The sequence below is a fragment of the Vitis riparia genome, chromosome 2 (assembly GCF_004353265.1).
Source record: "Vitis riparia cultivar Riparia Gloire de Montpellier isolate 1030 chromosome 2, EGFV_Vit.rip_1.0, whole genome shotgun sequence".
NCBI classification, from domain to species: domain Eukaryota; kingdom Viridiplantae; phylum Streptophyta; class Magnoliopsida; order Vitales; family Vitaceae; genus Vitis; species Vitis riparia.
Window position 1 is genome coordinate 5,229,599 of NC_048432.1, and position 23,913 is coordinate 5,253,511.

The following is a 23,913-nucleotide window of genomic DNA, read 5'->3' on the forward strand; positions in this document are numbered from 1 at the left end:
TAGCATTGAATGGATTGATTTTTTTTTATTTTTATTTTTATTTTGTTGATTTATTTTTCATTTTTATCCGGAAACAAATAAGGTTGGTATTAATTATTATTTTTCTATTTACCCAACTTCCTAAGCCATGGGAAATCAATAGAATCCCCTGATTTTAAGGCCTGATCAACTCTAAAGGACCTATATATGGTATATATTAGTTGTTAATATTAGCTAGTAGAATTAGTCGATCAATGTACAAGTTAGGATAATTGTAACAGTCAACTATTGACTAGGATAACTGTAAATTAGTGATTAGAACAACTGTAAATTGGGTGTTTGCCTCTTAGACACTACTATATATGTGTACTATTCTTTAATCAAGTATCAGAGTTGTTTTTCAACCAATATGATATCAGAGCCACTTTAGTTCCTTATGCTCAATTTTTTTCTGGCGACTTAGCCTTGCCTTTCTTCCTTATTTTTTCTTGTTGTCTCTGCCCTTCCTTCTCTCAATTTTGGTGTTTGCTTCTTCTTTCACCCTTTCTAAAACTTTTTTCTCCATTTTTCAGTTCTCCTTATGCCTGAACAAACCTCCAATCAGACTTCCATAGGCCCTAAAGTCTCCAATCAACTTGATAATCCTACTCTCCAAATCACCACCCAAAAACTCAATGATCATAATTTTCTCGAGTGGTCTCAGTCAGCCAAACTCTTTCTATTAAGTTGAGGGAAGATGGGGTATCTACGTGGGACAATAACAAAGCCAGAAACTTCAGATCCTAACTTTGAATTGTGGGAAGCTGAAAACTCTTTAATAATGTCCTGGCTGCTGAATTCAATGCAACCAGAAATAGCTAAGCCTTTCTTATTTCTCTCTAAGGAGATGCTGCTAAAGTGTTTGAATTGATGAACAAGATTCCTATGACCAAACAAGGAGAATTGACATTCACAACATACTATAATACATTGAAGGTATTATGGCATGATGTTGACATTTACCAATACATTGAAATGGAATCACCAAAGAATGTTGCAAAGCTTGCTGATTTATTGGAAAGACAAAGGATCTTTGAATTCCTTGCTGGCTTGAATCTGGAGCTAGATCAGGTAAGGAGTCGAATCCTTGGAAAAGTTCCCCTTCCTTCATTGAATGAAGTGTGTTTCCCTTGTGCGTACTGAAGAATCCAGAATTCGTGTTATGATGAAAACACCATATCATGATAATTCTGCTCTCAATGTGATTGTGGAGAACAATCCAAACACAAACAAAGGAGGAGAAAAAGATACAAGATGGTGTGATTATTGCAAAAGTCCTAAACACACAAGAGAGACATGTTGGAGACTGAATGGAAGGCCACAATAAGGGAACAAGAATTGAAAATTTTCCAAGCCTAGCAAGAGTTTCCAAGTTGAAACAGCATCAGACCTCACCACTACTACTAATGAATCTGTATTAGCTAATGAGAATCTGCCTTTTACAAAGGAACAACTTGATCTTTTTTTGTATAAGATCATGGGAAAGTTAGAGGTTATTCCCACCTCCGATTCTTGTGCTTTTGCACAATCAGGTACACTCCATAAAGCTCTTACAACCACTGTTGTATCTAATTCTAACTCTTGGATCATTGATTCAGGAGTTAGTGATCATATGACCAAAGAACCCGATTTTTTCTTGTCATATATATCCTGTTTTGGCAAAGAAAAGGTGCAGGTTGCTGATGGAACTTTTACTCCAATTAGTGGTAAAGGAAATGTGTCTTTTTCACCAAAGATTACCCTTACTTCTGTATTGCATGTTCCAAAAATGTCTTGTAACCTTTTGTCAATCAGCAAACTTACAAAAACCTGCAACTGTTCAGGAACTTTTTTCCCAAATTATTGTGTTTTCAAGGACCTTACTTTGGGGAAGATGATTGGCAGTGCTAAGGAGAGAAATGGCCTATACTACCTAGACACCGAGGAAGGAGGAAAAGTTCAGGCTTATCAAATAAAGAGGACTGCTGAATGATTTTTTGAAATACAGGGGGCTGCTGAAGGACTTTTTGAAAGCTATTGGCTAATGCATGAGAGACAAGGACATCCAAGTTTCTCTTACCTACAACAGTTGTATCCTAAACTTTGTATCAACCTAAATAACTCTAAGCCCAGGTGTGAAGTGTGTGAATGCAAAACACCATCAGGTTCTCTACCCTATAAGTAATAAGAGAAGTGAAGTTAATTTCTCTATTATACATACAGATGTGTGGGGACCTTCACAGGTAACTTGTCTTTTTGGGGCTAGGTGGTTTATTAGTTTTATTGACGATTGCAACAGGACTACTTGGGCGCATCTATTAGAGGGGTAATATGAAACTATGCTCATCTTGCAAAACTTCTGCAAAATTATACAAACACAATTTGGCGTCCAAATATGAGTGATTAGATCTGATGATGGAATTGAGTACTTCAATGAAAGTCTAAGTACATTCTTCACTCAAAATGGTATTATTGACCAAACTACATGTGTGGATACCCCTCAACAAAATGGGGTGGCTGAACGAAAGAATAGACCTCTCCTTGAAGTAGCTCGGGCACTTACGTTTGCAAGGAATGTTCCAATGACTTTTTGGGGGGATGCTATCCTTATAGCAACCTAATTAATGAATCATATGCCTTCAAAAGCCCTTGACTTCAAAATTCCCATTAAAACCTTGAAAAATTATTTTTCCCATATATCATGGTTTGGGACTCTCTCCAAAAGGATTTGGATGCCTTATTTTTGTTCATATCCCAAGTAAAGGCAAATCTAAACTTGACCCTAGAGCTACTAAATGTATCTTCTTGGGCTACTCTCCCACTAAAAAATGCTACCATCCTCCTTCTCGAAAGAAATTGTTACAATGGATATTAAAATGGTATTATAGTCACTAGAGATGATCATGAGGAGATACAGAACTTGAAAGACAAATGAGCTAAGGAATTCGAAATTAAAGAGTTGGGAAGTCTTAGATATTTCCTTGGCATTGAAATTGCATGATCAAAAGAAGGAATATATGTCTCATAGAAAGTACATTCTTGATCTTCTAGAACAAATTGATGTTAGGGTGTAAGCCTTTGGATACACCTATAGATCATAATCATAAGTTGGGGATAAACTTAGACGGAGTATTGGTTGATAAAAGAAGATATCAAAGACTTGTTGGCAATTTGATATGCCTTTCTCATACTAGGCCAGACATTGCATATGTTGTTGTTGTTGTGAGTCAATTCATGCATGCTCCCTTAGAAGATCACTTGGAAGTTGTAATGAGGATATTGAGATATTTGAAGGCTACTCCAGACATGAGTTTGTTATTCTCTAAAAACAGTCACATGTAAGTAGAGGCTTACACTGATGCTAATTATGTTGGATCTATAACCAACGGGAGATTGATCATCTCTTCTTACATTATCCGATTACTTTGGGATTGTGGCACAAAATTTTTTCATAGGCTGGGATGGAGTGGGTTCAGCCTAGCAGTATTTGTGATATGTTGGTAATCTCCTTCAAGTGTTTTGAGAATTCTATTAGAGGCAAGACTCTTTGGAGAATTGCGTCTCTCTCTCTCTTATGGATTGTGTGGAGAGAGAGAAATGCTAGGATTTTCAAGGACATTTGGAAGACACCAGAGATGATGTGAGATCAACTTCATTTTTATGTTTCTTTTTGGGCTTACTGTACAGACATTTTTAAACCCTATCCTTTGAGTGTAATTCAACTTAGTTGGCTCCCGTTATGTACACCGTAGGTTTGGGTTTAGAGGGTTAGGATTCTTTTACTTGTATAGGCATTTTGTTCCTTTTGTATAGCCCTCCTTGGGTTAGAGGAGGTTTACTTAGTTCTTTAGATCACACGGCCTTTTGTACCTCTTGTATAGCCTTCCTTGGTTAGTGAAGGTTTACCTAGTTCTTTTGATTAGGTTTGTACTTCATGGGGAGGATTTCTCATCCTTTTCATGTCCCTTTTCTCTATTAATACATATATTTTGTTTCTAATAAAAAAATAAAAATAAAAATAATCAACAGGAGATCACTTCAGGGTATTGCTCCTTTGTAAGGGGCAACATGGTGACTTGGAGGAGTAAAAAACAACCAATAGCTGCTAGATCAAGTGTTGAGGCTGAATACCAAGCTATGACCCAAGGTATTTGTAAACTCAAGTGGATCAAAACTCTACTAAAAGAATTGCAAGTAGACATTGAAGAACCTATGAGGCTATATTGCAACAATAAGGCAGCCATAAGCATCACACATAACCCAGTTTAACACGATCGCACTAAACATGTTGAAGTGGATAGACACTTCATCAAAGAAAAGATTGATAATAGTCTTATTTGCACTTCTTTTGTTTCATATAAAATGCAGTTGGCTGATATATTCACTAAAGGAGTGTCTAATCCAAGCTTCAACTCAGTGACATGCAAGCTAGGAATGAAGAATATCTTCAAACCAGCTTAAGGGGAGTGTGGGAAATCAATAGAATCCCTTCATTTTAGGGCCTGATCAGCTCTAAAGGACCTGTATGTGGTATATATTAGCTGTTAATATTAGCTTGTAGAATTAGTCAATCAATGTACAAATTAGGATTATTGTAACAGTCAACTATTGACTAGGATAGCTGTAAATTAGTGATTAGAACAGCTGTAAATTGGGTGTTTGCCTCTTAGACACTACTATATGTGTACTATTCTTTAATCTAATATCAGAGTTGTTTTTCAACCAATATAAACCGACCTGGCCGATCCTGGAATGGGATTCATGGTCCTACCTTGTGTTGGTTTTGAGCTTGGACCAGGGTTGATGATTTATATCAATAGGAAGGGGTTTGGTGGGGGTGCACTCCAACCTGAACCCGCCCCTTTGCGATCCCTAATTGTATGATCTTGTATAGGCTCTTGGTATCCTAGAAGGTGTATATTTTGGTGCCCTTTTTCACTTTAAATTATGTCTTCTTGCCTTTCTGGCCTGTTTGAAATTCAGCAAGGGATAACAAATTCGGAATCTTATCATTTTTTAACCAGGTGAAAAAGAAGGGAAAACAGAATCCTTCAGATGTGTATTGCTCATTTTTTTTTTTTGGCTTATAGAACTTGAACAATGCTTGATGCTTTTGGAACCTAATGCTATCATATCATATATTAGTGAGCATGGTATTTTTTAACTTGCTCTTGTTTATTATTTTCTTTGCTTTTTGTTTTTAGGAGAACTAATGAGCTTAGATCAGACATGGATATCCCTGATGAGGTCATTATGAAATTCAAGCAGTTCTGGTCAGACTTCAAAGATACCCCATTAAAAGGTGAAAATTAGTTATTCATATCATTTTCATAATTTTTCTATATCAGCATATGAAGATTTGGGCTATATAAGGAATGCCTTGTTAAAAAAGTGTGTTCGCTATTCATTTTTATTCTTTTAGCATCCTTTACTTAGAGTTCCTCTGTGAATTTTGGTATCTTCTACTTTTAATTTCAAGCAGTTCAATTGCACCAGGGAGAAATGCCATTCTTAGGGGTATTTGCCCACAAGTTTTTGGACTCTTCACTGTGAAACTTGCAGGTATAGTCCTTTCCAATGTCAAGTTCCATTGTCACAGATTTTGAAGATTAAATTTCCATTATACTGTTTCACCTTTAAACTCCTATTTACAGAGGATATGCTAATGTGGTCCAAATTTGAGACAATATTTTTTTCTTTCTTTAAAATTATATAATCTTTATTGCTTCATACTTCACTCACCACATCCAACTTTTCTTCTTTTAATCTAGTTGCATTAACACTTATCGGAGGTGTGCAACATGTTGATGCCTCTGGGACTAAGGTTCGAGGAGAGTCTCATTTGCTTCTAGTCGGTGATCCTGGTAATTTCTTCTCTGGTTTTCCTTACTGACACCATCAGGCTTTGTTAGTCTTAGTATTAGCCTTTTCAAATTAGGTTAAGATGTATATTTTTGTTAAAATAATTTTTAATGGATAAATACATTTAGGCTTGAATCAGAAACACTCTGATTCAAGCTTGAATATGATTGGAAAACTTCCTCCTGTTGAATTGTGGAAGTTCATACTGATTTCCTGACTTGAGAAATTTAAGAGAATCTCAATCCATCAAGAATTCTAGGTTTTAAGTCACTTTGTAAGACTTACTATTTCCCAAGATTCACATGACACTACATGTCTAAGCTATGCCAATCCAATAGATCCTCATGATTTTAAGCTTTAATTTTGGATCCCTTCCAGCAATGCATCTGTGCAACTGAGTTGATGAATATGATTGGAAAACTTCCTCCTGTTGAATTGTGGAAGTTCATACTGATTTCCTGACTTGAGAAATTTAAGAGAATCTCAATCCATCAAGAATTCTAGGTTTTAAGTCACTTTGTAAGACTTACTATTTCCCAAGATTCACATGACACTACATGTCTAAGCTATGCCAATCCAATAGATCCTCATGATTTTAAGCTTTAATTTTGGATCCCTTCCAGCAATGCATCTGTGCAACTGAGTTGATGAGATCTGTATTTTAAAATAAGGACAGGCTTCTGTTTTATGTAAGACCACATAAATGCTAAAATTCCTAGGAATGTTGTATTGCAATTGCTAACCCTTGCTATCGAGCCTCTTTAGGGTAGTGAACTTGGATACTATTATATAGGAACATCTAGACAGTGTATTCTTTGATGCAAGGAAAGTGTTATGCATTTTTTTTTTGTCATAAAATTCCGCTTGGCTACTTTTAACATTTTATTTCAATAGGTGCATTATAAAAATTTGGAACTATGTTTGGGTAGAACTTTGGTGAATTGTGTTTGTTGAATATAATGTATTTATAGTGTACAATCTTTCTTTCCTTTCTTAATATAGGTCACATATATGGTAGTTACTTCAACCTAGCCTTGTATATATATTTCTCTATTGTAAGAAGTTAATCATATGAATGAGAATTAAAGTTTTCTCTCTCTCTCTTTCAACATGGTATCAGAGCCGATCCTTGACCCCGGTGTGGGGATTTGTTTGGCCCCATAAGGGGTGTTTGTCTGTTTGACCCCGTAATCCCATGGGACACAACAAGGATGTTGTGTTTGCATGGAGGGTGTTTGTGATGTCCCATCCCACATATTCCTGACCTTTATATATGTAGAGACCCCTCTTAACTAAGTAGACGCGTTTTAAAGCCGTGAGGGCCCCCTTGGGCTCAAAGAGGATAATATCTACATGGTTGGGTGCGGGTCGTTACAAATAGTATCAGAGTCAAGGGAGAAAACTTTATTCTTTCTGGTTTACCCGTGTAATTAATTCCAGGAATCCGTCCAGTGACCGTGTTTCATTCCGGCCACCTTTTCTATCTCCCTAAGCTTTCCGGTTAGCTATATCGTGGTCAGAAAACCCTCATCACCGTCAACATTTTTCCGGCGATATTTTCCGGCAACTTTTTTTTCGGTGATATTTTCCAACACCGACCACATCATCAGGAGCGCAAAGAGGAGATCTGCCATTTTTTAGAAAGCATCGGAGCCAAAAACCGATCCACTTGCCTCCCACGCGTCGTTTTTCTCCGGCGGCTTGAATCCTATTCGCCGGCGTGTGAGGGCGCGTGGCCCACTTTATGGTACCAAACTTCTACCAGTAGGCTCGTCCGACGCCGTCTTGCACTTCTAAGCCTCCGTCAGTCCTCTCCGAACACTGCTTCTCCATTTTTTTTGGCATTTCAGTCTCCGCGGGTCTTCTTTCAGCCTCCTCCGGCCTCCGACGGCAGCTCCCTTCCTTGGCCGAGACCTGTGTGTGCCTTGGGAAGCCCTCTTCTTGATCTCCAGTCACTTTTCTCCTTTGTTTGGGTCCCGACATACCAGGTTCTTCTTCCACAGTTGTGATCCGACCTCCTTTTAGGGCTTTCTTCGATCCAAATGTGATTCAATCTCAGGTGAAGTGGATATGGCGAGTAAAAATCTTATTTTTGCATCTGTCATCTCTGGATCTCCTACTATCACATCGGAAAAATTGATTGGTAGTGAGAATTATCTCTGCTTGTCAACGTCCGTGGAACTCTGGTTTATGGGACAAGGTTATGAGGATCATCTTGTTACACCTGAGGATGCTATACCTATGTTGCCAAAGTGCAATAGAAGAAAATCGATGCACAATTATGCAGCGTATTATGGCAATTTGTTGATCCCAAAATTTTACATCATCTTCGTGCCTACAAAACCTGCTTTAAATTTTGAACTCAGGCTAAAGGATTATACACGAATGATATTCAACGATTTTATAAGGTGGTTTATGATATTGTTCATGTGAGACAGTAGGACATGGATCTGTCTACTTATATTGGCAGGATTGCGTCTCTTAAGGAGGAGTTCTTAACTTTGATGCCCTTCACTAATGGTGCTGAAGCTCAACAAATACAGATTGACAAATTCTTTATGGTGTTAACCCTTATTGGGATCATCAGACTCACCCACATCAATCTAATAGAGCATTGTGAAAATGTTGCTAACCGATGTTTGGTTGTCACAAAAGATGTGGAATAACAAAGGGTGGGATTAGGCATGGTTGGTTAGTGAGAAAGTGAAGGAAAATGAAAGAAAATAGAATGTCTGCTAAGAAAGGAGGTAGACGTTGGTTTGCAGTAGAATCAAAGTCTTATGAAATCACGGCGGAGGTGGCTGGGGAGAGACTTAAGGGTATCATTGTGGAAAGAAGCAGAGGTTTTACCTCATGGATTAGATTTGGTAGCCTCAGTTTGTGTTGTTTACTGGAAGGAGTGGAGGCTTGCTGCAGGGGAGTGTTTATGCAAGGCATCGTTAAAAGATGGGAAGATGGAGGAAGAAGGTATAAGTTGGAGATTCGTGCAAATGAGGCTGGTAGGTATATTTTATGCTCTGTGGTTGACTCGGAATCAAAGAGATTTTGTTTAGTGTTTCCAGAAGGAAAAGGTGTTTTGGGAGGGTGGGTCTTGTTGGCCGAAAAACTTCGCTTTCTTGGAGTTATGTCTCGGGAGGGGTCCAAGGGAACTGTTGCATCTTATGGGACAGGGTGTTCAGATGGAGAATTTGTGAGGAAAGCCAATAAATCTTATGTTGAAGCGATAAAGACAAGAGGGAAAAAGTTAGGGGAGGCAGTGTGGCTACAACTAGGGGAGGAAGACGTGTCAAATGATATGAAATTCCTGGGACGGTGTTTGGTGGGAAGATGGGGACAATCCTCAATGCTGGACCAAGATATGCAAGCTCTAGAAAGTTGGGGGAGATCTGTGTGGAATACTAAAGGAGGGGTGAAGTTTTCGAGGTTGGGAGGCCCTCTGTTGTTAATCGAATTTGAGACTACAGAAGAGGCAGAAAAGGTGTTGTTAAGAGGACACCGGTGGATTAAGGAATCACTCCTGAACTTGGAAAGGTGGGACCCAAAGGTGGGGTGTTCTAATAATGGCGAGAGGGATAAGAGTGCCTGGGTGAGAGTTGTGGGAATGCCGTTGCATTTTTGGAACCAGGAGATACTCAGAAAAATCGGTGATTGTTGCGGGGGGTTCCTCGCAGTGGATGAAGACACCGCAAATTTTAAGGAATTAAAATGGGCCAGACTATTAGTGAGATCGGAAGGCTTAGAGTGGCCGAGCTCACTGCAAGTGGCAGTCGGGTCTGTCTGTTATTCAATACAGCTATGGTGGGAGGTGAAACCAGGGGTGACGGAGGTGGTTCTGGTGACCAGAAACGAGATGGGTAACGAGCGCGAGGTTAGGGATGAAGGAGAAGGAGACTCACGCGCTGGTTTCCAAATGGCGGATGTACGGACGCATGGAGAACCTACAAAAGTGGACGTGCCGTGTGGAAATGGTGAAGGGGGAAGCAGAAAGGCAGATGCGTCCTCTGAAGCGATGTCGGAAAAAGCAGCAGATGGTGTCGGGTCCACGTCTAACCAGCAAATGGCGTGGGAGAAGAAAATTAGCTGCGGGCCTGGGAAATCCTTTCCGTTGGGCCGGCAAATGGTGGTGGACTTGGGGCGAAGGCCCACGGAGAAGGGCCAGTTGACTGAAGACCAAAATAAATTAAAGGAATTGGGCCGGCCCAAATCTTCACCCTATAAAGGCCCTGAGGTAGTGATGGACCGATTCATTGAGGCTAGGGCTCCCGACAGGGGACTGGGCGTCAGTGGAGAGCTTGAGGGGGAGATGATAGGCTCTCAGATGGGGTCGCGATCACCGGCCGTCAATGTCACAGAGTTCACCAACGAAGCCTTGTTGGAGGAGGCGTCCAGGTACTCAGATCAATCTTTTCGGTCTTTGTCTTTTTTGGGGAAGCGGGAAATATCTCCTTCTTCTACTCTTTCTGGTCGAGATGGGGAAAGTGCAGCCATGGCTGGGGTCTTCATTCAGAGCAGTAGTTCGGCTGAAATTGGGGGAGCAGTTATGGGTCCCTTAAGGATGATATGGGCAGATGGGAGGGAGGCCGAGGCATTGGAAATTACGGGTAGGGAAGCAGGGGTTTTCGGAGAGAAACTAGAGGGGGGCACGGATAGGATCCTCCTTGAGGATATGGAGGAGAGGGAAGAAGAGGAGGAACCTGGTTGGCAATCTAGTAGTTTGGCTAAGTTTAGCCGTTATATTGGAATGCCGACGGAGGGATTCGAAAAGGAAATTTTGTTATTACTGAAAAGAATGAAAGAAAGGAAGATTCAGAGAGGACATTTGGATGGCAGAAAAAGGAAAAAATTGAAGTCGTCAAAATTTGAAAGAGAATTGAGGAAATTGGAATGGACAGTGAACTATATTGGAGAAGGAGGAGGAGAGGAAGGGGTAAACTCGTGCAGGTCTAAATGAAATTCCGTATGCTCACTTGGAATGTAAGAGGGGCCAACAATTGTGACAAGAGGAAGGTTATAAAAGCTTTGATAAGGAAGCATAAGGTGGATCTGGTTTGTCTCCAGGAAACTAAGATCCAAGACATGTCAGAGGGTATTATTCGCAGCCTAGGGGTGGGAAGATATCTTGATTGGGGGGCAGTGGACTCAAGAGGGGCAGCTGGTGGTATAGTTGTGTTTTGGGACAACAGAGTATTGGACTTGGTTGATATTCAAAAAGGATTGTTTTCCATTTCCTGTATCTTTAAAAACAGTGAGGACGACTTCATGTGGATGTTTACAGGGGTATATGGCCCGATATTGAGGAGAGAAAGGGAGAGTTTTTGGGAGGAGTTGGGGGCTATTAAGGGGCTCTGGAATGGGCCATGGTGTGTGGCAGGGGATTTTAATGCCATCCTAAGTCCTGAAGAGCGCAACAGAGGGGGGAGCCTGAATTCGAATATGAGAAGGTTCTTAGAAATCATAGAAGACCTAGAGTTAAAGGATATGCCTTTAGTCGGGGGCCCTTTTACTTGGAACGGAGGGGTGAATAATCAGACCTTCTCAAGGCTGGATAGGTTCTTGATTAATGAGGGTTGGGACATCCACTTTGGTGACGTGAGGCAGTGTGTCCTTCCAAGACTAGTCTCCGATCACTTCCCGATACTGTTGGATATAGGGGGTGTAAGAAGAGGCCCCTCCCCTTTTAGATTTGAAAACATGTGGTTGAAAGTGGAAGGTGTGAAAGAGCTTATGAAGTCTTGGTGGGAGGGGGTCAGAATCAATGGATCAGCAAGTTTCATTTTGGCTGAAAAAATAAAAGTTCTGAAGGCTAAGCTGAAGGAGTGGAATAGAGACTCATTTGGCAGGATTGAGCTTAGAAAAAATGCGGCGTTGGAGCAGGTGCAGTTGTGGGATGCAAAGGAGAAAATTAGAAGACTGAATTTGGAAGAGCTGGAAGCTAGGAAAGAAGCGAGGGAAGATTATAAAAAATGGGTTTTAATTGAAGAAATCAGTTGGAGGCAAAAATCTAGGGAAGTGTGGCTGAAAGAGGGGGACAGAAATACGGGTTATTTTCACAAGATGGCTAATGCCCACAAGAGGAGGAATAATGTGGACAGAATCAAGATTAATGGAGTTTGGTGCACAGAGGAGAACGGAATTAGGGAAGGGATCCTCAATGCTTTTAAGTTACTGCTGTCCAGTTCGGGGGACTGGCGTCCTTCTATATCCGGGCTGCAGTTAGAGACTCTGGATCAGATGGATGCTAGTACGTTGGAGAGCCCGTTCACGGAAGAGGAGGTGTTCAATGCATTGTTGAGTTGCAATGGGGATAAAGCTCCAGGGCCAGATGGACTCTCTATGGCTTTCTGGCAATTTGCTTGGGATTTTGTGAAGGCGAATGTGTTGTGTTTCTTCAAGGAATTCTTTGAAAATGGAAAATTTGTTAAAAGCCTAAATGCAACTTTTTTGGTCTTAATTCCAAAAAAAGTGGGAGCTGAAGATTTGGGGGACTTTAGGCCTATAAGCTTGGTGGGCAGCTTGTATAAGTGGTTGGCCAAGGTTTTAGCCAATAGGCTAAAAAAGGTGGTTGGAAAGGTGATTTCCAAGGCCCAAGGGGCGTTTGTGGAAGGAAGACAAATACTAGACGCAGTACTGATAGCCAATGAAGCCATTGATTCGACTCTGAAAAATAATGAGAGTGCCATCTTGTGCAAGTTGGACATAGAGAAGGCCTATGACAATGTGGATTGGACTTTTATTCTCACAGTTATGCAGAAAATGGGTTTTGGGGAGAAATGGATCAGGTGGATTAAATGGTGCATTTCGACTGCAAGTTTTTCTGTGTTGGTCAACGGAACCCCTACAGGTTTCTTCCAAAGTTCAAAAGGATTGAGGCAGGGTGATCCCCTCTCCCCCTATCTCTTTGTTATAGCAATGGAGGTTTTTAGCGCTTTTCTCAAAAGGGCTGTAGAGGGAGGCTATTTATCGGGGTGTAGAGTCAAGGGAAGAAGTGAAGAAGGGGTCCTTATATCCCATTTGTTGTTCGCCGATGATACTTTGGTGTTTTGTAAGCCGTCTCAAGACCACTTGACTTATCTTAGTTGGTTGCTTATGTGGTTCGAGGCCGCTTCGGGATTGAGAATAAATTTGGAAAAAAGTGAACTTATTCCTGTAGGAAGGGTAGAGAATATGGATGACCTTGCTTGGGAGTTTGGGTGCAAAGTGGGTAGTTTGTCGTCCACATATTTGGGGATGCCCTTGGGGGCTTCTTTCAAATCAACATCAGTTTGGGATGGAGTGGAAGATCGCTTTCGTAAGAGGCTAGGAATGTGGAAGAGGCAATACTTATCCAAAGGAGGGAGGACGACCTTAATTCGAAGCACGTTATCGAACTTACCAATCTATCTTATGTCTTTGTTGTGCCTACCAAGTGTAGTCAGACGGAGACTAGAAAAGATTCAAAGGGACTTCCTTTGGGGTGGGGGTAATTTGGAGCGAAAGCCTCATCTAGTGAGATGGGAGGTGGTGTGCCTGAGTAAGAAGAAAGGGGGCTTAGGGGTAAAAAACCTATATATTCTCAACAAGGCCCTTCTTGCTAAATGGAATTGGCGGTTTGCTAATGAGAGAGAAGCTCTATGGAATCAAGTGATTAGAGGGAAATATGGAGAAGAGAGAGGGGGTTGGTCCACTCGGGAAGTGAGAGAGGCTCATGGCTTAGGGTTGTGGAAAGGGATAAGGATGGATTGGGAATTAGTGAGCAATAGGTTGGCCTTCATTGTTGGTAATGGAAGGAGGGTGAGGTTTTGGAGGGATAAGTGGTGTGGGGATTCTCCTTTGTGTTCGTCCTTCCCGTCTCTATTTGCTCTGACTATTGAGAAGGAAGAAAGTGTGGTAGATGTTTGGGATTCCTTGGCGGAGGGGGGAAGGGGGGGTTGGAATCCATGCTTTCTAAGAGCTTTCAATGATTGGGAGGTAGAGGAAGCGTCAAGTTTCATGGAGCGGTTACATCGTCATAGAATTATTGAGGAGGTGGAGGACAGGGTATCTTGGAATGAAACTAAGAGTGGTAAATTCTCGGTTAACTCTCTATACTTGGCCCTTGAAGAGGGGGGTTCGGCTCGGTTTCCTTCAAGCCTTATTTGGAATGAGAATGTGCAGCCCAAAATGAGTTTTTTTACATGGGAGGCTACGTGGGGCAAAGCACTAACTTTGGACAAGGTGCAGAAAAGAGGATGGGCTTTGGCAAATAGATGTTTTTTGTGTCTTGAGAATGAGGAGACCATAGACCATCTCCTTCTTCATTGTTCAAGAACAAAGGTTTTATGGGATCTTCTCTTCACTGTTTTTGGGGTTTCTTGGGTGTTGCCTTCTTCTGTTAAAGAAACACTTCTAAGCTGGCATGGTTCTTTTGTGGGCAAAAAGCGTAAGAAGGTGTGGAGAGCGGCTCCTCTGCACATTTTTTGGACGGTTTGGAAGGCGAGGAATTGCTTGGCTTTCAAGGATGATATATTGTCAATTCAAAGATTGAAATACTCTTTTATTCTTTCTCTTTGGGCTGAAACAAAATTGTTCATAGTTGATTGCCCTCTAACTATAGCTAATTTCATAGATTGGATGGGCTCTAATTAGGGTTGTATTTTGGGGCCTTGTGTTTCTTTTAGCATTTTCTTGAAGGAGGGTGTATAGGTTTGTAATTCTTGAGCCGCCTTCTTGGTGTCTCTTTCTTTCTTTAATAGAATCTCTTTTACCGATCAAAAAAAAAAAAAAACCCTTATTGGCCTTCGTCTAGATCTTGAGTCTGTCCGAGATTAGATTCTTGCTAGTCCATCAACGCCATCATTGGATGATGTGTTCGCTCGTTTCTTACGCCTCTCCTCTACTCAGACCTTGTCGACTGATGGTCCTTCAGATTCATCTGTGTTAGCCTCTCAGACTAACTCTTGAGGAGGACGTAGTGGCAATTAGGGTCGAGGACAACGTCCTCAGTGCACTTATTGTAATAAGCTTGGTCACACTCGAGATTGTTGCTATCAATTACATGGACGGCCTTTGCGCACTGCCCACATTGCTCAGTCATCTGATCCTCTGCTATCTCGACCTGACTCCGCTACGAGCTCCACATCTCAGAGTATCACCCTTGCTGGTAGTGATTATGATGCCTATCTCAATATCAGGTAGCCACATCAACTTTTGTTGCTTCTGTTGCCCAGACCGGTAATGTCTCTGTCTGCTTTACTCAGTCTCCTTCTCTTGACCCATGGATTCTAGATTCTGGAACATCTAATCATATCTCTGGTAATAAACACCTTTTCTCCTCTATTACTTCTACCTCTACCATACCTACTGTTACTTTAGCTAATGGTTCCAAACTATGGCTAAAGGTATTGGTTTGGCTCATCCTCTCCCTTCCCTACCTCTCCATTCTGTCTTTTATGCCCCTGAGTGTCCTTTTAATCTTATTTCCATCAGCAAAATAACTCGCACTCTTAACTGTTCTATCACTTTTTCTGATAAATCTGTGATCTTGCAGGACTGGAGTACGAGGAAGACGATTGGCATGGGGCGTGAGTCTCAAGGCCTCTATCACCTCACCTCACCTTCATTTCCTGCAGCTTGCATTTCCACCGATGCTCCTCTTCTCACTCACAGTCGTCTAGGTCATCCTAGTCTCTCCAAGTTCCAGAAGATGGTCCCTCGTTTTTCCACTTGGTCGTCGCTTGTGTGTGACTCGTGTCAGCTTGGGAAACATACTCGTGTCTCATTCCCAAAGCGTTTGAATAATCGCGCAAAGTCTCCTTTTGAACTTGTCCACACTGATGTTTGGGGTCCGTGTCGGACCGCGTCTACTTTAGGATTTCAGTATTTTGTCACTTTCTTTGATGACTATACAAAATGTACTTGACTATTTTTAATGAAAAATCGAGTTGAGTTATTCTCTATTTTCCAGAAATTTTATGCTGAAATCCAAACACATTCAATGTTTCTATTCGAGTGTTACGCAGTGACAATGATCAGGAATATTTTTCTACACCCTTTACTTCTTTTATGTCCCAACATGGGATCCTCCATCAGTTATCATGTGCTCATACTCCTCAACAAAATGGGGTTGCTGAACGTAAAAATCGACATCTTGTTGAGACAACTCGTACTCTCCTTCTCCATAGTCATGTTCCTTTTCGTTTTTGGGGGGATGCTGTTCTTACAGTCTGTTACTTGATTAATCGTATGCCCTCATCTATATTACATAACCAAATCCCTCATTCCCTCATTTTCCTACCCAACCTCTTTATTTCCTTCCTCCTCGTGTCTTTGGTTGTACTTGTTTTGTTCATACTCTCACACCTAGATAGGACAAGCTCTCCGCCAAGGCTACGAAATGCATCTTCTTGGGATACTCTCGACTTTAGAAGGGCTATCGTTGTTAATCCCCTGACACTCATCGTTATTTTCTCTCCGCTGGTGTCACCTTCTTTGAGGACTCTCCATTCTTCTCATCCTCTGAATCTCTTCCCATTTTTGAAGTATTGCCACTTCCCTATATATCCCCCCCTTCAGATGCGCTCTCTCGTCCTCTTTAGGTTTATCATCGTCGACATCGTGTTGTTGCTCCTCCTCTCTCTTTAGCTGAGGTATCTGATGACTTACCTCCTGTCCCACCGATTTCTCCTACCCGACCCTGTCATCTATTGACCATTTGCCTATTACTCTTCGGAAAGGTAATCGATCTACTCGTAATCCTCATCCTATTTATAATTTTTTGAGCTACCATCGATTATCTTCATCCTATTCTGCCTTTGTCTCTACTTCATCCTATGTTTCTCTTCCTAAGAGCACTAGTGAGACACTTTCTCATCCTGGGTGGCGACAGGCAATGGTTGATGAAATGGCTGCTCTGCACTCCAATGGCACATGGGATCTTGTTTCTTTACCTCCTGGTAAATCTACAGTTGGATGTCGTTGGGTCTACACTGTTAAAGTTGGTCCTGATGGTCAGGTTGATCGCCTTAAGGCCCGCTTGGTTGCTAAAGGTTATACTCAGATTTATGGTTGTGACTATGGTGACACCTTATTTCTTGTTGCCAATATTGCTTCTGTTCGCTTATTTCTCTCCATGGCAGCTATGTGTCATTGGCCTATTTATCAGTTGGATATTAAGAATGCTTTCCTTCATGGTGAACTTCTCGAGGAAGTGTATATGGAGCAACCACTTGGTTTTGTTGCTTAGGGGGAGTTTGGTTAGTGTGCAAATTACGCCGCTCTCTATATGGCTTGAAACAGTCTCCTCGGGCATGGTTTGAGCGTTTTAGTTCAGTTGTTCAAGAGTTTGGAATGCTTCGGAGTGAAGCAAATCATTCAGTTTTCTATCATCATAACTCTTCGAGCCAGTGCATCTATTTGGTAGTTTATGTGGATGACATTGTCATTACAGGGAGTGATCAGGAGGGTATCCAAAGACTAAAGCAACACCTTTTCAACCACTTTCATACCAAAGACTTGGGCAAACTCAAGTACTTTATGGGACTTGAAATAACTCAATCCAGTTCAGGTGTGGTTATGTCACAAAGGAAGTATGCCTTAGACATCTTGGAAGAAACAGATATGTTACAATGTAAACCTGTTGACACTCCTATGGATCCAAATGTCAAACTTGTACCAAGATAGGGGGAGCCTCTAGGAGATCCTGGGAGATATCGACGGCTTGTAGGCAAACTGAACTACCTCACCATCACTCAGCCAGATATCTCTTTTCCTGTGAGTGTGGTTAGTCAATTTCTATAGTCACCATGTGACAACCATTGGGATGCTGTGATCCGCATTCTTCGATATATTAAAGGAACACCATGCCAAGGTATGTTGTATGAAGACAGGGCCATACCCAAATTGTTGGTTACACAGATGCAGATTGGGCTAGTTCACCCTTAGATAGGCATTCCACCTCAGGGTATCGTGTTTTTATTGGAGGTAACTTAATATCCTGGAAGAGTAAGAAACAAGATGTAGTGGCCAGATCAAGCGCCGAAGCTGAGTATCAAGCTATGACTTTGGCAACATGTGAACTCATATGGTTGAGGCAACTCCTTCAGGAATTGAGATTTGGAAAAGATGAACAGATAAAGCTAGTCTGTGACAATCAGGCCGCATTACATATTTCATCCAATCCAGTCTTTCATGAAAGGACTAAACATATTGAAGTTGACTGTCACTTCATTAGAGAGAAGATCGCATCAGGGTGTGTTGCTACAAGTTTTGTTAATTCAAATGATCAACTAGCAGACATCTTCACTAAATCTCTCAGAGGTCGGATTAAATACATTTGTAACAAGCTTGGTGCATATGACATATATGCTCCAGCTTGAGGGGGAGTGTTGAATATAATGTATTTATAGTGTACAATATTTCTTTCCTTTCTTAATATAGGTCACATATATGGTAGTTAGTTCAACCTAATCTTGTATATATATTTCTCTATTGTAAGAAGTTAATCATATGAATGAGAATTAAGGTTTTCTCTCTCTCTCTTTCAACAGTGTTGTATGCGAAGAGAGATGAGAAGTCCACCAAACATGTCTTAATACAACAGTTCTGTAACCTCTGGTCTATGGCTGATTCTTTTTGAGGTGGCTTGCATCTTGTCTAGACTGTTAAAGGAATATCTTTCTAGTTGGCTTTGTTGATCTGTGAAGAAAATGAAAATGTAGGTCACAACTTCATTGTACCAAGCCTGGTGTCTTCGGGGGAAGAGGAGTCACCAAGTTTTTGAGCCAAGTGGGCTTTCGGAGTTGAAACTGAAAGAAATTATTCTCAAGTTATTGTTTGTTTGGCCAGTGGACTTGTTGGGGAGCGTGTGTTTTTTGAATTTCATTGATAGGTTGGAAGGGCTTGAAGTCTCCATTTTTTTTTTCTTTTCCATCTTGTTTTGAGGGTGTTGCCTGTATTCCTTCTGCGTGCTTGCCACAGCCCATCCTGTTTTGTGTCCTTTTATATATATAACTCTCTTTCCAATGAAAGAAGCTCACAACCATTTCTTGATACATGCTAGTAGACATGTGCCTCTCAAACTCTTGGATATCTTACTCTTATTCCTATCAATAGTAAAATAGAAAATGATGGCAATGCATTAGTACATGTATTTTGCATGTCTTGTCAGGTGAATTAGATTTTCAAGGCATGCATGTGAGTTAAGAGAATGTAGTACTGTTTGTTTCACTTTTGGACCCAAGCACATGAATAATGAACTAGAGTTGAGTTGAGTGGACTCAAACATTGTCTACAGCTTGAGTTGAATCAACTTTGTTTGCTGTCTACTACTTGTCCAGAAAAAGAAATTAATTTACAATTTGTTTTCTTTTAATCTCAAATGACCCTACAATATGCCGGGGATTTTTACTTCTTACCTAAAATTGAGTGCACCCCTAACTTTTATTTTTTGGCTTCAATAGGCATCAACTTAAGGATTGTTTTGTGTTTCTTTTCTCATAATTTGATTAACAGAGGAGATTTCAGGGAGCAGATAAATTTTTTGAACTGCCAAAAACAGCATGGTAACTTCCTTGTCACACAGGTACTGGAAAATCTCAGTTCTTGAAGTTTGCTGCCAAGTTGAGCAACAGATCTGTTATTACTACTGGGTTTGGAAGCACTAGTGCTGGATTGACTGTTACTGCAGTCAAGGATGGAGGTAAATATTGTGCTTAGTACTTCAATTAATATGTTTGAACTTTAACTACCATTACAGTATGGCATGTTTTTTTTTCTCTTCTGTTCTCTTCTTTATGTACTTGCATCTTAAAACTTTTTTGGACATTTGTTTGTTGGTTACTATTGAATTTGGAAGAGAAACTGAATGATACTCTATTGAAAAAATTTGGTTTACATCGAGAACTTAAATAGACGAAGCAATCCCATCCTGCAAAATATCATCTAATAATCTTTCTAATTCTAACTAGAGATAAAAACAAATTTAAACACATTAGGACTTATCTAAACTAAACAATCCATAATAATAGGATTCAATCAAGCCTTATCTTCCGGTTTTATTTTAAATTCAAACTCCAAAAAATCTAGGACTTATCTAAACTAAATAGTCTAAAATAATAGGACTCAGTCAAGCCTTATCTTCTGGTTTTATTTTTAAATTCAAACTCCTAAAAATCAAACCTACGGTTTCAACACTCCTCCTCAAACTGAGGAATGGATATTGATCATTCCCAGTTTGCTTATAAGAGAATCGAAATGTTGTCTTGGTAGAGCTTTTGTAAGAATGTCTGCAGTTTGAAGTTTGGTAGGCGTGTACTGCAATAAAAACTCCCCATTCTCAACTTTTTCCTTGATGAAATATCGGTTTATTTCCACATGTTTGGTTCTGTCATGATGAACCAGATTATGGGAGATCCTGATGGCTGCTTGATTATCACATAACATTTTCATTGGAAACTTAGTTGAAATCTTCAACTCCTCCATTACATGTTTTAGCCATAGTCCTTCACATACACCAAGTGCAATAGCCCGAAACTCAGCTTCCGCACTACTCCGAGCCATTACAGACTGCTTCTTACTTCTCCAAGTAACCAAATTACTCCATACGTAGGTACAATAGCTTGAAGTGGACCTTCTATCCTTCATGGAATCTGCCCAATCTGCGTCAGAATATACTTCGATTATTCATTTGGTACTTTTACCAAAAAATAACACCTTTCCAAGGTGTCATTTTCAAGTATCGGAGAATTTTGTGAACTGCACTAAGATGTTCTTTAGTGGGAGCTTGCATGAATTGACTAACCACACTAACAGGAAAGGCTATGTTTGGCCTAGTATGGGATAAAAAGATCAACTTCCCAACAAGTCTTTGGTATTGACCTTTGTTAACCTTTGTTAACCGGAGGGCTTTCTTCTTCATCACTAAGCTTGCCATTCTGCTCCATAGGTGTGTCCGCTGGTCTACATCCAAGCACCAGTTTCCTTTCAAGATCAAGGACATATTTCCATTGAGAGACTGATATTCCACTTGAAGTTCGAGCCACCTCCATGCCAAGGAAGTACCTAAGAGCTCCCAAGTCCTTGATTTCGAATTCATGAGAGAGGGTGTTTTTCAGATTTATCATTTTTGCTTCATCACCTGTAAGAATTATGTTGTCCACATAGAGGATAAGAATAGCTATTTTCCCATTTGATGAATGTTTGAAAAACATTGTATGATCTAATTACCCTTGGCTGTACCCAACTTTCTTAATAGCTGAAGTGAAACCGTCAAATTAGGCCCTAAGTGATTGCGTTAAGCCATACAAAGATTTCTTTAACCTGCACACTCGATTCTTTTTTTCAGCATCTTTGAATCCTATTGGAATATCCATGTAGACTTCTTCATTGAGATCACCATTTAGGAATGCGTTTTTTACGTCTGGCTGATGAAGAGGTCAATCATTGTTGACTGCAATGGAGTGTAGAACTCGAACAGTGTTAAGTTTTGCAACTGGAGAAAAAGTTTCTTGATAATCCACTCCATATGTTTGCATAAATCCCTTAGCCACGAATCTTGCCTTATATATGTCAATGTTCCCATCAACTTTATATTTCACATTGAAAATCCACTTGCATCCCACGGTAGATTTTCCTAAAGGCAATTTGGTTAATTCCCAGGTTCCATTTTTTTCAAGAGCTTTAATCTCCTCATGCACAGCTGCCTTCCAATTTGGATGTTGTAATGCCTCATGAATGTCCCTGGGTATATCAACTTTAGAGAGATTAGCAGTAAATGCTTGAAACTGTGGAGATAATCTTTCATAGGAAACAAAATCAGCAATGGGATGTGTAGTAGACGATCTAACCCCTTTCCAAAATGCAATAGGAACATCCAAATCATTTAATACAGCTGGATTAGTATCAGTTACTGTGTTACTTGAATTCTGGTCATGAGGATCCGGATTAGGTTCAGTTAACCGGCCATGAGCTGAGGGCATGGAAGTTTGTATATCCTTGGCAACTTTTCTTCTGGAATAAACCCAAACCTTTGAGGTCAAATTTGCTGGAAGATTGGGTGCAGAACCTGGTTCTTTAGTTGAATCTGCTAGAAAATTGGGTGCAAAATCTGGTTCTGGGGTTGAATCTGCTGGAAGATTGGGTGCAGAATCTGGTTTGAAGGGAACAATAGTGGTTTCAGGGCCGGACTTACTTACTGTTACAGGGGTAGTGAGGTGGCAGATTCGAAAATTGGGGCTGGAAGAGCAATATCAGCTGGAATAGCAATATCCCAAAATTGATCTGAGCTGGAATTCCTTGAAATCACCCCCTGAAGCCGAGTTTTGGGAAAATAGGCTTGATTCTCAAGGAATGTTACATCCATAGAAACATAGAACCTTTTTGTGATAGGAGAGTAACATTTATAACCTTTTTGGGTTGAAGAATATCCCAAGAAAAGACATTTGGGGGCTCTTGGATCTAGTTTCGTTTTGTTTTGAGCACGAGTGTTGACAAAAACGCTGTAACCAAAATTTTTTGGTGGAAGGGATGACACTAGCCGAATGTGAGGGTAGCAATTTTTTAGGACTTCAATGGGAGTTTGGTACTGTAATACTCTAGTGAGCATTCTGTTTATCAAGTATGATGCAGTGAGAAAGGCTTCCCCCCAAAAATATTTAGGAACATTTGTTGTGAACATAAGGGATCAAGCAACTTCCAACAGATCACAATTTTTTCTTTCTGAAATTTTATTTTATTGTGGTGTAGCAATGCATGGGCTTTGATGAATAATGCCATGTTCAGGAAGATAGGGTCCAAGAATTGAATTAAAGTATTCAGTACCATTGTCAGTCTTTTGCTTCAAAATTTTCTTTTAACAAATACACCCAACATATTTGTGTATGATCGTCAATAAATGAAATGAACCACTTAGAGCCTGTTACGTTGCTATCCCCATAAATCACCATGTATGAGCGAAAAAGAATGAGATTTTTTATAAGGTTGTGAAACATAAGAATTTCAACAATGTTTAGACGATAGAACTCACAATGAAATGACTCTAAATTTTTATTTTTGAATAACGATGGAAGCAACTTTTTCAAATATGGAAAGCTTGGGTTGCCTAGCCTAAAGTGCCAAAACATTATTTCATGGTCACTGGAATTTGTAAAAGATGAAAGAACATTGCAGCTTGCCTTTTGAGTTTGCCCTTTTGAAGCTTTATTTCCAAAGATATATAAACCCTCATGCTCCCAGGAACAACCAATTATCTTCCCCGTCTCCATTTCTTGAAATTCACAATGGTTAGGAAAGAATTTAGTAACACAGTTCAGATCGTTAGTGACATTGCTTATAGAGAGCAGGTTACACGTAAGCTTAGGAACATGAAGAACAGAGAGCTATCTAAAGCTATTCGGAAGAATGACACTCCCTTTACCGGCCACCCATGAGTAAGAACCATCGGCTATTTTAATTTTATAACTCTCAGAACAATGTTGATAAGAGTGAAAAAAAGTTATATCACCGGTCATGTGATCGGATGTGCCGGAGTCGATAATCCATGAGTTTGACTTTGAAAAAGCATTCAAGGCTTTGGAACATATACTTTTCTGGCAATGGAACTTGATTCTATAGTGGAGGTACTCGAAGGATCACGTGTGAGGAGTTTCTGAAGTAGCTCCATCTATTCTCAACTTAAAGGCATTTTGTTGGCTGAGTTATTGGACTGTGGTGGTTCATCATTGGTGGCACAATAACCTTGAGGTTCATTTTCCTGAATTCTGTTACTTTTCCAATTGGATGGCTTCCTATGAATTTTCCAACAGGTTTCTCGAGTGTGACCAACTCGATTACAATGATCACACCATGGCCTATTGGATCTCCTTTGTGAATCAAAGTGTTGAGAATTCGGTCCCTTGGTGGCCAAGGCTGATCCGTCATTGCTCGAAAAGGACTGTGATGAGTTGTGATCCTTCATCATGACCTTCTTTCGACTCTCTTCTTGCCGGACCTCAGAACACGCCTCTCGAAGTGATGGGAGTGGCTTAGTGCTAAGAATCCTTCCTCGGACTTCATCAAGATTTTTGTTGAGTCCCGCCAAGAATGTGAAGATCCTTTCTTTTT

At 40.4% G+C, this 23,913-nt stretch overlaps 1 protein-coding gene across 2 annotated transcripts in view; it reads left to right on the forward strand.

The window, feature by feature from the left end:
* Positions 1 to 23,913, forward strand: part of LOC117931368 (probable DNA helicase MCM9) — a 67,785-nt gene that overhangs the window by 19,304 nt on the left and 24,568 nt on the right. For both annotated transcript variants that reach the window (XM_034852348.1, XM_034852340.1), the window contains exons 8-11: positions 5,202 to 5,299; positions 5,494 to 5,559; positions 5,769 to 5,861; positions 19,397 to 19,513. In XM_034852348.1, the coding sequence (XP_034708239.1) occupies positions 5,202 to 5,299; positions 5,494 to 5,559; positions 5,769 to 5,861; positions 19,397 to 19,513 (374 nt within the window). The remainder of the gene's footprint in view (positions 1 to 5,201; positions 5,300 to 5,493; positions 5,560 to 5,768; positions 5,862 to 19,396; positions 19,514 to 23,913) is intronic.